Source organism: Narcine bancroftii, chromosome 1, assembly GCF_036971445.1.
Source record: "Narcine bancroftii isolate sNarBan1 chromosome 1, sNarBan1.hap1, whole genome shotgun sequence".
Classification (NCBI taxonomy): domain Eukaryota; kingdom Metazoa; phylum Chordata; class Chondrichthyes; order Torpediniformes; family Narcinidae; genus Narcine; species Narcine bancroftii.
The window spans coordinates 261,012,639-261,025,908 of NC_091469.1; the positions used below are offsets into that span (position 1 = coordinate 261,012,639).

At 49.6% G+C, this 13,270-nt stretch overlaps 2 protein-coding genes across 6 annotated transcripts in view; one reads left to right on the forward strand and one right to left on the reverse strand.

Annotated features, from left to right (window-relative positions):
* The window catches only part of ptdss2 (phosphatidylserine synthase 2), an 87,806-nt gene extending 85,053 nt beyond the window's left edge, over positions 1 to 2,753 (reverse strand). For both annotated transcript variants that reach the window (XM_069896688.1, XM_069896680.1), the window contains exon 1: positions 2,389 to 2,753. In XM_069896688.1, coding sequence (XP_069752789.1) covers positions 2,389 to 2,591 — 203 coding nt within the window. In that variant the 5' untranslated portion in view covers positions 2,592 to 2,753. The remainder of the gene's footprint in view (positions 1 to 2,388) is intronic.
* An 8,211-nt stretch (positions 2,754 to 10,964) lies between these two features.
* Positions 10,965 to 13,270, forward strand: part of LOC138742388 (testis-specific serine kinase substrate-like) — a 63,731-nt gene continuing 61,425 nt past the window's right edge. For 3 of the 4 annotated variants that reach the window (XM_069896698.1, XM_069896696.1, XM_069896704.1), the window contains exons 1-2: positions 10,966 to 11,309; positions 12,411 to 12,534. In XM_069896698.1, coding sequence (XP_069752799.1) covers positions 11,176 to 11,309; positions 12,411 to 12,534 — 258 coding nt within the window. In that variant the 5' untranslated portion in view covers positions 10,966 to 11,175. Of the gene's footprint in view, positions 11,310 to 12,410; positions 12,535 to 13,270 lie in introns of all 4 variants that reach the window. The other variant, XM_069896697.1, reaches the window with a different exon arrangement.

Here is a 13,270-nt window from a genome sequence, read left to right on the forward strand (position 1 = left end):
TCCGCCGCCGCCTCCTCCCCCCAGCCTCCGCCGCCTCCTCCTCCCCCCAGCCTCCGCCGCCTCCTCCTCCCCCCAGCCTCCGCCGCCTCCTCCTCCCCCCAGCCTCCGCCGCCTCCTCCTCCCCCCAGCCTCCGCCGCCTCCTCCTCCCCCCAGCCTCCGCCGCCTCCTCCTCCCCCCAGCCTCCGCCGCCTCCTCCTCCCCCCAGCCTCCGCCGCCTCCTCCTCCACCCAGCCTCCGCCGCCTCCTCCTCCCCCCAGCCTCCGCCGCCTCCTCCTCCCCCCAGCCTCCGCCGCCTCCTCCTCCCCCCAGCCTCCGCCGCCTCCTCCTCCCCCCAGCCTCCGCCGCCTCCTCCTCCCCCCAGCCTCCGCCGCCTCCTCCTCCCCCCAGCCTCCGCCGCCTCCTCCTCCCCCCAGCCTCCGCCGCCTCCTCCTCCCCCCAGCCTCCGCCGCCTCCTCCTCCCCCCAGCCTCCGCCGCCTCCTCCTCCCCCCAGCCTCCGCCGCCTCCTCCTCCCCCCAGCCTCCGCCGCCTCCTCCTCCCCCCAGCCTCCGCCGCCTCCTCCTCCCCCCAGCCTGCGCCGCCACCTCCTCCCCCCAGCCTGCGCCGCCTCCTCCTCCCCCCAGCCTGCGCCGCCTCCTCCTCCCCCCAGCCTCCGCCGCCTCCTCCTCCCCCCAGCCTCCGCCGCCTCCTCCTCCCCCCAGCCTCCGCCGCCTCCTCCTCCCCCCAGCCTCCGCCGCCTCCTCCTCCCCCCAGCCTCCGCCGCCTCCTCCTCCCCCCAGCCTCCGCCGCCTCCTCCTCCCCCCAGCCTCCGCCGCCTCCTCCTCCCCCCAGCCTCCGCCGCCTCCTCCTCCCCCCAGCCTCCGCCGCCTCCTCCTCCCCCCAGCCTCCGCCGCCTCCTCCTCCCCCCAGCCTCCGCCGCCTCCTCCTCCCCCCAGCCTCCGCCGCCTCCTCCTCCCCCCAGCCTCCGCCGCCTCCTCCTCCCCCCAGCCTCCGCCGCCTCCTCCTCCCCCCAGCCTCCGCCGCCTCCTCCTCCCCCCAGCCTCCGCCGCCTCCTCCTCCCCCCAGCCTCCGCCGCCTCCTCCTCCCCCCAGCCTCCGCCGCCTCCTCCTCCCCCCAGCCTCCGCCGCCTCCTCCTCCCCCCAGCCTCCGCCGCCTCCTCCTCCCCCCAGCCTCCGCCGCCTCCTCCTCCCCCCAGCCTCCGCCGCCTCCTCCTCCCCCCAGCCTCCGCCGCCTCCTCCTCCCCCCAGCCTCCGCCGCCTCCTCCTCCCCCCAGCCTCCGCCGCCTCCTCCTCCCCCCAGCCTCCGCCGCCTCCTCCTCCCCCCAGCCTCCGCCGCCTCCTCCTCCCCCCAGCCTCCGCCGCCTCCTCCTCCCCCCAGCCTCCGCCGCCTCCTCCTCCCCCCAGCCTCCGCCGCCTCCTCCTCCCCCCAGCCTCCGCCGCCTCCTCCTCCCCCCAGCCTCCGCCGCCTCCTCCTCCCCCCAGCCTCCGCCGCCTCCTCCTCCCCCCAGCCTCCGCCGCCTCCTCCTCCCCCCAGCCTCCGCCGCCTCCTCCTCCCCCCAGCCTCCGCCGCCTCCTCCTCCCCCCAGCCTCCGCCGCCTCCTCCTCCCCCCAGCCTCCGCCGCCTCCTCCTCCCCCCAGCCTCCGCCGCCTCCTCCTCCCCCCAGCCTCCGCCGCCTCCTCCTCCCCCCAGCCTCCGCCGCCTCCTCCTCCCCCCCAGCCGCCGCCTCCTCCTCCCCCCCAGCCGCCGCCTCCTCCTCCCCCCCAGCCGCCGCCTCCTCCTCCCCCCCAGCCGCCGCCTCCTCCTCCCCCCCAGCCGCCGCCTCCTCCTCCCCCCAGCCGCCTCCTCCTCCTCCCCCCCAGCCGCCTCCTCCTCCTCCCCCCAGCCTCCGCCTCCTCCTCCTCCCCCAGCCTCCGCCTCCTCCTCCTCCCCCCAGCCTCCGCCTCCTCCTCCTCCCCCCAGCCTCCGCCTCCTCCTCCCCCCAGCCTCCGCCTCCTCCTCCTCCCCCCAGCCTCCGCCTCCTCCTCCTCCCCCCAGCCTCCGCCTCCTCCTCCTCCCCCCAGCCTCCGCCTCCTCCTCCTCCCCCCAGCCTCCGCCTCCTCCTCCTCCGCCTCCTCCTCCTCCTCCCCCCAGCCTCCGCCTCCTCCTCCTCCCCCCAGTCTCCGCCTCCTCCTCCTCCTCCCCCAGCCTCCGCCTCCTCCTCCTCCCCCAGCCTCCGCCTCCTCCTCCTCCCCCAGCCTCCGCCTCCTCCTCCTCCCCCAGCCTCCGCCTCCTCCTCCTCCCCCCAGCCACCGCCTCCTCCTCCCCACCACCCCCCCATCGCCGGCCGTTCCTTCCCCCCCTCCCTCTACTACCAGTCAGCCTGATCTATTCCTCTGCACCCAGTCCTCACCAAAAGAAAGTGACGGTGCCGTCGTCAAAGACCTCGGATTCGGTGCTGCGCCGGGTCTCGTCCGCCTTGCCCCTCCAGCCGCCGCTGACCGCCTCCCCGCGCTCCTGCCGTCCTCCCGGCTCCCGGTTGCTCCACAAGCCATTCGGCTCACCACCGGCCCGGCTTCTCCCCGCGGCGCCATCAGCATCGGCCCCTCGGATCATGGTGGCTCGGTAATGGAGTGCAGAGCAATGTCCCCGAGCTGCGTCCTCTTGCAGCTCTTGCTCTGGGCTGTACTCCGCTCCACGGACCCAGCCACCGGCCAGCTCGCAGTTACATCCGTGCGCATGCGCAGCCTTCCTCCACTGACAACCGACCGGGCACCACTCGGGAGCGTCGCTGGGATCACAAAGAGGCTAGAGGAGCTTAACTTCCGGTGTTACCACGCAGCCTGAGGGGCAAAGTGGGATAGAGCCTTGAGGGGCTTAACTTCCGGTGTTACCACGCAGCCTGAGGGGCAAAGTGGGATAGAGACTTGAGGGGCTTAACTTCCGGTGTTACAAAGCAGCCTGAGGGGCAAAGTGGGATAGAGGCTTGAGGGGCTTAACTTCCGGTGTTACAAATCAGCCTGAGGGGCAAAGTGGGATAGAGGCTTGAGAGGCCCCTGCTAGTATAAAAGCAAGGGTTGTGGGGCATTTCTTGTACCAGCAACTTTTGATGAGTATAGTTGCTCCCTGTTTTTAAAAAAAACACAGTAAATGCTGGAGCGACTCAGCGGGTCTTACAGCGTGTATAGAAGGTAGAGATATGTCACCGACGTTTCGGGCCTGAGCCCTTCAAGATTTAAGCAAAAAGCCTCATGGAACAGCTGATCTGTGGACGTGTAGTGGCTGTTTAGTGATGTGAGCTCCTGGTATCCTTTCTTGTGTCAGAATAACATTACAGTCACAGATTTATTCAAAGTAGAAACTGACAGATTTTATTTTAAATAGTAAGTTGGCACTGTGTGCTTATTAGCTAGTGTTACGAGCCCAGAGGACCCCAAAACCCAGCAGCAATAGATATTCACCAAGACAAATGGTTTCTTAAACCATATAACCGTTTACAGCACGGAAACAGGCCATGTTGGGCCTTCAAGTCCGTACCGGTTCACTTGAACAACTTCACTAGCTCCTCCGCAAACTCCTGAGGAAGTAGAGGCTTTCTTCATGATGCCATTGGAGTGTCATAAAGATAAAAAATGAAAAATGGGAAAAGCTATGCTCCGGAACTATGAGAAATACAATAAACATGAGGTTACGCATGATACAATATAATTGGTTCAACTATTATTGGACCTGCCTGGTAATTTTTTTTGATTTGTGCACTTGAACACAGATCTGTGAACTCAGTCTTCCTACCAAAGTGCATGACCTCACATCTCCACATTTTAATCATGGGTTTGTCGTAATACATTGTACTTTGTACATATGCACCAAAATTCTTACATGAAAATGGAATCAAACATTAACTTATCTATTATTAACTTAACTCCCTTCTAATTCTAAAAGTTAATTGGTTCACAGTCCAATCTCACTTCTCATTCCTCCAAGTTCACTGATTGCAGGCAATTCTTATGCTGTGCACAGAATTTAACATTTATAAACTTCGCCAGGCTTTGGTGCTCGAAAGGTAAATGGTTACCGCTGTTAGAAATAGAAGTACCTTAACAGAAATTGCTCGAGACAAAAATTGAGAACAAAGAACATTTATTTTACAACAATGCAAAGTTGGGTGTTTCCCCTTACCCTGGGAATACGCACATACACTGGGGCTCACCCAACTTTTATAGTGAATTTCAGTATCAGAATACCCTCCCCCTTACATTCTTCTGCCTCCTGGATGGGTTTGGCATTAGGCAATCCTTCCTGCCTACGTGCAGTTTCTGTGGACTTGGAGGACCAGGGGGTATCCTGTCTGTGTCTTCTCATGTCATTATCCCCATTGTCCTTATTCACAACCTTGCCCTTGTCTCCATTCAGACCTTTCCAACTCTCAGAGCTACAGTCCCTTCATATGCAGAGTTCGCTAATCCTGTCTAGGGTTAGGGTTTACTAATTAAATATGCCTAACTTGATAAATCTGTGTATGGCTTCCTAATTATATATGTAGAACTTGGTACTTCTGTCTAGGGCTAGGAGACCCTTATCTCATCCAGACTATCTCAACTTCCTATATTCTATTATTCTTTACCTCACTGATCCTGTCAAAAAGACTAGAAGATTCTTATCTTACAGAGGCTGACTTTGCTTCCTGCATTCTAATTTCCATGCTTAGCCTGTTCATACTGGTTTAATCCATCACTCCACATAGTTTCCCCATCTTTCATATTTTTATGTCAAGTATCCTCATCTCTCACAATCCTCACTTCTCTTTTAGATCAGTGATACTGATCTCTCACAATCCTCACTTCTCTTTTAGACAGTGTCACTGATCTGTCAAATAAAATGTGCTATTGCAAAGTTGGCCTTTCTCCCAGCGGGTCAATAAACGAATTGCAGTGTCATAAGCATCCATTTGGGAAACACACACCCCTTGGGTTATAGAAATAGGGGTCCGCAAAATCATGAAATGAATACCAGCCTTTAGGTAGGGGAGCACCACACTAACCAGAATAGTGAGTCCTGCTGCTATAAGGGCTGTGAGTATCAGGCTCCAGTTTTCAGTAAAAAGTCTAGTCCATCCCACATCAGTCCAAGGTTGCCAAGTCTGAACATGGGCATGGGCAGATTCTTGTCGAAGTCCAGAAGCAGTGTCTTTAACCGCCTGACTGTTGTAAGCATTGTCAGTACTGAGTCTCGCACAGATGCTGCCTCCAGCAGCCAACGACCAATAGAGAGCCAGGCGGTTTTGTTGAATCGTTGCTAGTAGCTGCCGTCTTTCTTCAGCCCCTACATTAAGGGCCATCGCCGTCCGTTCGGCGACGATCTCCAAAGCCGCCTGGAGTCTGAACAAACGATTTAAATGCCCAGCAGCTTTAGTATTCTGGAGCTGTTTATTTCGTTTACCATTGGGACTCCCCTTAAAGTAGTGGTATTTAAGAATTGAAATGGCTGTGTAACCCAAAGGATGCTCTACAATAGCACAGGTTGGGGAGGGGTGTTTCTTGCAAAAGACAGAGGAAAAACCCAACACCCAACCCCAACCAACCAATTTTCCCCTGCAACCGCTGCAACCGTGTCTGCCTGTCCCGCATCGGACTTGTCAGCCACAATCGAGCCTGCAGCTGACGTGGACTTTTACCCCCTCCATAAATCTTCGTCCGCGAAGCCAAGCCAAAGAAGAAGAATCTGTGAGTTGTAGCCTGCCTGCGAACATTAGCATATGTATCAACTTTCTCTCTGCCACATGTACAATCCTGACAATTATCCTGTCTGCCTTTGTGCCCACATCTGCTTTGTGCTAAACATTTAAAACTGATCTTGTTAATATCTGCAGAGTCCAAAATACCATTAAAATCATCATATTGAGAGGTGTTCTGATCCCCTGGTCCACATTTTAAATCTATATTAACCCTACCTTACTATGATCGTACCCTATATCTATGCCCCGTCTACATTCTAAAGTAAAATACTGGCCATCTATGCTGCCCCTATTCCAGGAGGACTTAATACATTTTGAATACTTCAGTGATGTCCCAGAATTTGGGAGGCAACAATTAAACAGTACAATAAATAATAAAAACAACATTACAAGACTTTTTCCCGGCGTAGTGTAACTTTCAAGTCAGGATGAAGGACTGCACGCCAGGTGGAGTGTGGATTTTCAAGATCTGTAGTCTGTGGTTCAGCAGCTCGTTTGATTCGTTGGATGTGGCTCCAACCCTTTTCTTTCGTTCGTACAGCGGTGTCTGTAATCAAAAGTACACAGTAGGGGCCATCCCAGACAGGTTTTAGTTGTGTATCTTGCCAAGCTTTAACAAATACCCAATCACCAGGTTTAATAAGATGAATTGGATACTCCGGGGGGGAGTTTGAGCTAGTAAACCCTTCTGAGCTGCCAGTCTATGCCCAGTCTTTTACAAACCCCCTGGAGTACCCGAGAAGTAAAGTGTGTACCCCGATCCGAGTCAATGGTCTGGATCATCCCATACCGTGGAATCACAGAATCCAGCAGTACTCTGATAACGGTGCTAGCATGATCATTCGGGGTCGGGAAGGCCTCAACCCATTGCGTGAAATGATCTACCATCACCAACAGGTACTTGTAAACACCTATCTTAGGTAACTCTGTGAAATCCACTTGTATCCGTTGGAAAGTGCGTACAGCGATATCGCGACCGCCAGGCATTACCTGGCACATGACTTTCTTATTAATTTTCTGACAAATTGGGCATCCCTGAGTACTCTGCTTGGCTATAGTGTATACGCCCGAACAATGAAAGGAGCGTACAAAAGTGTCGACAAGCGCCTGGGCTCCCCAGTGTGTCTGTTGGTGGAGCTGATCAAACATTTGCCGTGCCAATGCTTTGTTCAGCACTTGGCGTCCTTCGGCTGTCCACCACAACCCATCACTAGTTTGACGCATCCCCTGATCCCTCATATAAACCTCCTCTTCTCGTGAAAAGATGGGAGTCTTTTTAAGCTCCTGTGGGATAGGGAGTAACAGCTGCATGTCCACTTTCGCAGTGAGCGCAGCCTGTTTAGCAGCTGCATCTCCCTGTCTGTTGCCCTGTGCTTCAGGGCTGTCACCAGTTTGATGGCCCCGTACATGAACCACAGCTATTTCTTCAGGTAACATCAGAGCCTCCAAGGATTGGACAATTAGGTTCTCATGCATCAATTTCTGTCCTTTTCCCGTTATCATTCCCCGCTCCTTCCAGATTTTCCCAAAGGTGTGCACTACCACAAAAGCGTATTTTGAATCTGTGTAGATTGTGCCCACCTTATTTTCCAGACCTTGGAGAGCTCGACAGAGGGCATATAATTCGCAAGACTGGGCTGACCAGTGACCGGGAAGGCGACCGGCTTCAATAACTACCCCCTCTTTCCCATCCACTATACTATATACGCTATAGCAAGTGCCATCAATACAGCGGGAAGAGCCATCAATAAACCATTGTTCTCTCTCCTGTAAAGGCTCATCACTTAAATCCTCTAATCTTAGTCTGCAGGTCTATCACCTCCAAATATATATGCTCTAACTCATTGATGATGTTGGCAGAGCTTGGAGAGACTAAAAAGGCTGCTGGATTATGTTCTCTACTTGTAGTCAGAGTCAGATCATCCCTATCCATCAATATCGCTTCGTATTTGAAAATTACACCATTAGCCATAACGATTCGGCGAGTGATATTAACTGTATTCTGAAATGAATTTATTTTAAAAATAGCCGAGTGGGAATAAGACCTGTCTTTGTCACTGCAGATGGCAACGAATTTAACGATTATTTAACATCGCTATTGCAGTTTAAACATTAAATGCCTTGCGCCACAGCCCACAGGAGCTGGCCTTATTTAAAACAATCTGTAAAAACCGACACCGAAAACATTCAAAATATGTACTTATGAGGATTGCACACACAATCATTTAAGTACAGTCTAGTTTCTATTATATTCCACTTAGAGATCTACTACATGAATCCTGGAGCTTGTGGGGTCATTATTGAATCAAGAAATATTGGTGCCCTGCCAATCTCATTCTAACATGCCAATTTCTCCAGTCCTTAAGTCAAGATGTACTGAATAGCATCTGGTACAAGATCTGTGAGCTATTAATGATATTGTTATGCCTATGCACCCAATTGTTCTGAACTATGCCACTAATTAAATCATATTCCAGAACTAAATTACAGCGGCAATACAGAGAAATTGTGCTGAGGCATGAGTTTCACTCCAGAGGAAAATGCACCAGAGAAATCAATCATTAACTTATTGGATTCCCCAGAGGTTTCTTTATTCTCCAGAGGTGGGCGATCTTTAAGCTCACAGACCTTGACTGCTGAATGTGTACTAAATCTATTGAGAGGGCTCCATACCTCTAACTGCAAGAGAGGAGCCTGGAGCCTCAGTTTCAAGTGAACAGCATACAATTCATTAGTGCCACAACGTGCTTAAAGGGACATGCACACTCCCCCTTCAACTGGCTGATCCAGCCACTTTACACATCAGATCCTTTCTTTATCTCACATACACTTAAAATTAAGACGTATAGAACTCACCCTATTTGCGCAAACATTTCTCCCTGCAAATGTTATAACATCACTCAACTCTCAGGTATTCCCTGTGCAAAATCACATTTGAATACAATTTATTTCATAAATTGGAATTAACTGGTAGTTAAATTCGCTCATTCTACAGTATTGATAAACGATCATTTATGACATTTAAATTTTAGCATGAATTTTAATCAATATTGGTCAATGACTGAAGTTAGAAGTCGTGATTTATGAAATTATCTCTGGTCTCTACTCTCCCACTCCCGGCACTTCTCCCAACGTCCAGGAGCTGGCACACAGTCCCTACCTTTTCCTTGCTGCCCCTCCACAGCTCCCTTAAACGCCTGCATTAAAATCTTAGCCTTTCCCTTCTGCTTATCCTCAGATCTCTGTACAGATGCTTTTTGCGCAATTTGTAGAAGTTGGGTTATTCCCTGCTCATGCCAATTCTCAGTTTTCTGTAATTTCCTCCTTATGTCTGGGGCTGAATTTGTAATGAAACTCATTAATACTAATTGTTCCCCTGCTGGGGATTCTATATCCAGACCCCCATATTGCTGTATAGCCGTACGCAATCTATTCAAAAATGCCGAGGGGGTCTCCTCGGGTCCCTGAGGAACTTCGAATGCCTTTTTAAAGTTCTGTCCCTTCGGAACAGATTCCCTGATTCCTTTAATCAGATTAACCCTATACTCTTCCATTAATACCCGACCATCATTGGTATTTTTATCCCAATTAGGTCTAGCCAGGGGGAATTTAGCTTCTCCAGGTACCGCATCTGGTCCCCCTTGGTGATCCCGATCCCAGACTCTAATCCCTGCCTGGCGAATCATTCCACGCTCATCCAGGGTAAACAGAGTCCTAAATATAGCTGCTAATTCATCCCATATGTATATATTTGGTCCCAACAATTGATCCAATTGTTCAGCACATCCCTGGGGATCCTCTATCAGGGAAATCACTTCCCTCTTAAAATTACACACCTCCGTACTGGTCAAGGGCAGATTTACAAAACCGAGACCCCCCTCCCATGGGAACCTCCTGTAGGGGTCTCATCCAGCTAACTTCTATCTTATTATTTCTGAAATCCTGCTCTTCAGAAACTGACTCACATTGTCCTGCCCTTTCGACCGTGGAGGCAATCTAATACTTTGCGAACGGGTCATCATACCACCCCTATTCTCTTGAGGAAGGGAATGTAACACATCCTATCATTGTGTTCCAGGTACAAGAGGTTCCTCATCTCTCTTGTCCTCACTTCTCTTTTCTTTCAGGACCAGTTCGTCAACCGATCCTCTGAGCCAGCAGGCTTCCTATTCCCTGCTTTTCCAAGGGTTCTTCCCGTACCCCAGTCAGATAACATTACTCTTAACGGACTTTGCTTGGTTATCTGATCATCCAATCCTTCACTAGGATTCTCTTTCTTACTACCCATACCTCCCATACTGGCAGGTATAAAAATTTCTCTTACCAGATCCAGTAGCTACTCTTATTGCGCTTCCTTAACGTTCTCCCGTCATTTGTTCTCAATGCTTCTTCTCGGATATCACTCGCTTCTTCCACTGACCAGCCACCCGTCATCCGTGAGTCCAGCTGAATCAGCTGGGGTGCACCTACTCTCGTCGTCGGGCACTCTGTCAGTGGAGGGAGTGGGATCCCAGACGAGCCCCCATTTGTTAGAAATAGAAGTACCTTAACAGAAATTGCTCGAGACAAAAATTGAAAACAAAGAACATTTATTATAACAACAATGCAAAGTTGGGTGCTTCCCCTTACCCTGGGAATACACACATACACTGGGGCTCACCCAACTTTTATACAGTGAATTTCAGTATAGGAATACCCTCCCCCTTACATTCTTCTGCCTCCTGGATGGGTTTGGGATTAGGCAATCCTTCCTGCCTACGTGCAGTTTCTGTGAACTTGGAGGACCAGGGGTATCCTATCGGTGTCTCATCATGTCATTATCATCACAACCTTGCCCTTGGTTTCTGATGTCATACCAAACCTCCACAAACTCTTGAGGAAATAAAGTTGCCGGTGTGCTTTCTTCACAATGACATGAGTGTGTTGGGTCCAAGAAAGGTCCCTGAGATCATGACAGCAGGGAGTTTTGTGTGCAGTTGGTCACCCATCTATTTGACAGATAGAAAAGCTGGAAAAGGGTGCAGACAGAATTGATGAGATTGTTGCCAGAACTGATCAGCTTGAATGATAAGAAGAGGCTGGATAGGCTGGAACCTTCCTTCCAGGAACTTATCCATTACCTCAAAACAAACTCGTTTTGACGTGGTTAGAAAATGCCTGAATACTGCAGAGGATTTCATCACTGGAATTCATCAGGTTCTATGACATCACAAAATGATTTTAGAACCTTTTATGTTTGAGTTTCACAACAATACACTTTTCAAACAGCTTTTATTTGAATATAACCTAACTGTACTCCACAGTCTTCTAAGCTACAAACTCGATGAGAGCTGAGAGAGACAATATCAAAGCAAAACCTAACTTATTTGTTGCCAATATCCTACCAAGTTTTGTTTGGTTGTTTGCATGAAGAAAAGTATTTTAATTAACAAAAATACTCAGATATGAGATTTTGTATCCATCAAAATGGAAGTCATCTTCAAAACCATTTGGCAGTCCCCAGAGTTTGAGAAGGGCAAAGTTGAAAAAACATGCATCTATCCTGGGAGCCAACAAATGTCACCTGTGGAGTATGAAGAAATGCAAGCTACTTTGTACTGGTAATGGAACTCTTCAAGGAAAATGACAAAGTGTGATATTCAAATCCTGAATTTTGGTGATTAATTAATGTATCCCAATTTTTAATAAAAAAATTACGCTCTCAATGTAAAGTAAGATAAATTATGTATCATTCCACTCTGGCAATTCACAAATATAAACATCTGAACCTAAAATTATGATGGAAGATTTAGCTCAAGGGACAAAAGATTTATAATGGTGGAGCTAGATCATTTTCTATCTTTTTAAAATATTTTTATTGAGCTTAACAAAAACCCTTTCACAAGGTAAATTAATGATAACATAATCATATACTGACACAAAAGACAAAGGAGGAAAAACCCAACACCCAACCCCAACCAACCAATTTTCCCTTGCAACCGCTGCAACCGTGTCTGCCTGTCCCGCCTCAGACTTGTCAGCCACAAACGAGCCTGCAGCTGACGTGGACATTACCCCTCCATAAATCTTCATCCGTGAAGCCAAGCCAAAGAAAAGAAAAAATCATATACATATATCACATATCAATTGTAAATTAGAAGCATACCCATAATTATTACATCACTTATTACATTCAGGACATCAAATTCTATAATTATAATAATTAAACAACTAAATTGTAATTCCCACTATGTCCAAAAATAATATTGAATACAAAAATTATCCAAATAATACATGTAAAATTCCCTTATACAAGATATTTTATACTTCTCTAATGTGATCATGTGTTCTGTAATATGATCCGTAATCTGTAGTTAAACCCCTCCCTACTAAATTTCCTACTAAATTACCCCCTCCCTCTAAACAAGGTTATCTGTATATATTATAAATATGAATCGAATAACGGCCCCCAGCCAGGGAATCCTTGGAGCATCTACACCACTTAAAACCTCAGATTATGATAACAATCCACATCTTATCAAATTCAAACTTCTCATCTTTAGATCTAATATTTTTCCAAATTTAAATAAGACGTGTTATGTCACCATTGAATGTGAGTGGGTGAAGCAATGTTTTCTTTATTTGTAACAGAATTAAAACTATGCAAAATTGATAGAATGTTTACTGATTTTGCTCTAACATTGTCTCCTCCTATTTTATAGGCTGAACAACTATACAGCCCCTGACCCCTTGGACAATGCGTGCATTGCGCTGAAACGAACTTATGCCTGCACAGATATTTCAGGCATAAATATCACCAATAATGCCCAAAATAAAAATCAGGAGGTACTTGAATGGGGTTTTCAGTCTTGGTACAATGTTTGATACATATATAAAAGTAAAAATATTATTCTGCATTAAGACTCTAAAACTGGAATAAAAGAGCTCATATTTAGAATATAAGAGCTGGGTTGTCGTGTTATAACTTTGATGAAATGTTGAACAATCATGCCTGGAGTATTGTATGCAGTTTTGCTTGTCACATGATATTACAGGATTTGATTGTGCAAGGGAGGATGTAAAGGAGAGTGATAGGATATTTTCTGGATTAGAGTACTGAGAGACTGGATAGACTAGGTTTGTTCTCCTTGGAGTGGAGAAGGTTAGAGAAACCAGGATAGAACTTACACAGGAGTAAAACACAAATGTCTGCAGATGCCATGGTTGAAGTAAAAACACAATGCTGGAGAAACTCAGCAGGTCAGACAGTGTTCTTTATATAGCAAAGATAAAGATACATAATCAATGTTTCAGCTTGAGCCCTTCATCAAGGTATGAGAAAAATGTAGGCAGGTGTCTGAACAAAATGGGTGGGGGGAGAGGGGCAAGGGGAGGAGTACAAGCCCATAGGTAATAGGTGGATAAGGGAGGGAGGGCAAAGGGGGAGCAGGGATGGTTCTGTGAAGTGAGAGGGAAGGGGCTGGAGTGCTGGAGGAAAGAAGAGAGGGGGATAGGGAAGGGGCTGGATATCTGGAAGAGAAGGGGAAGGGAGGAGAATGGGGAGTAAGTTTACCGAAACTGG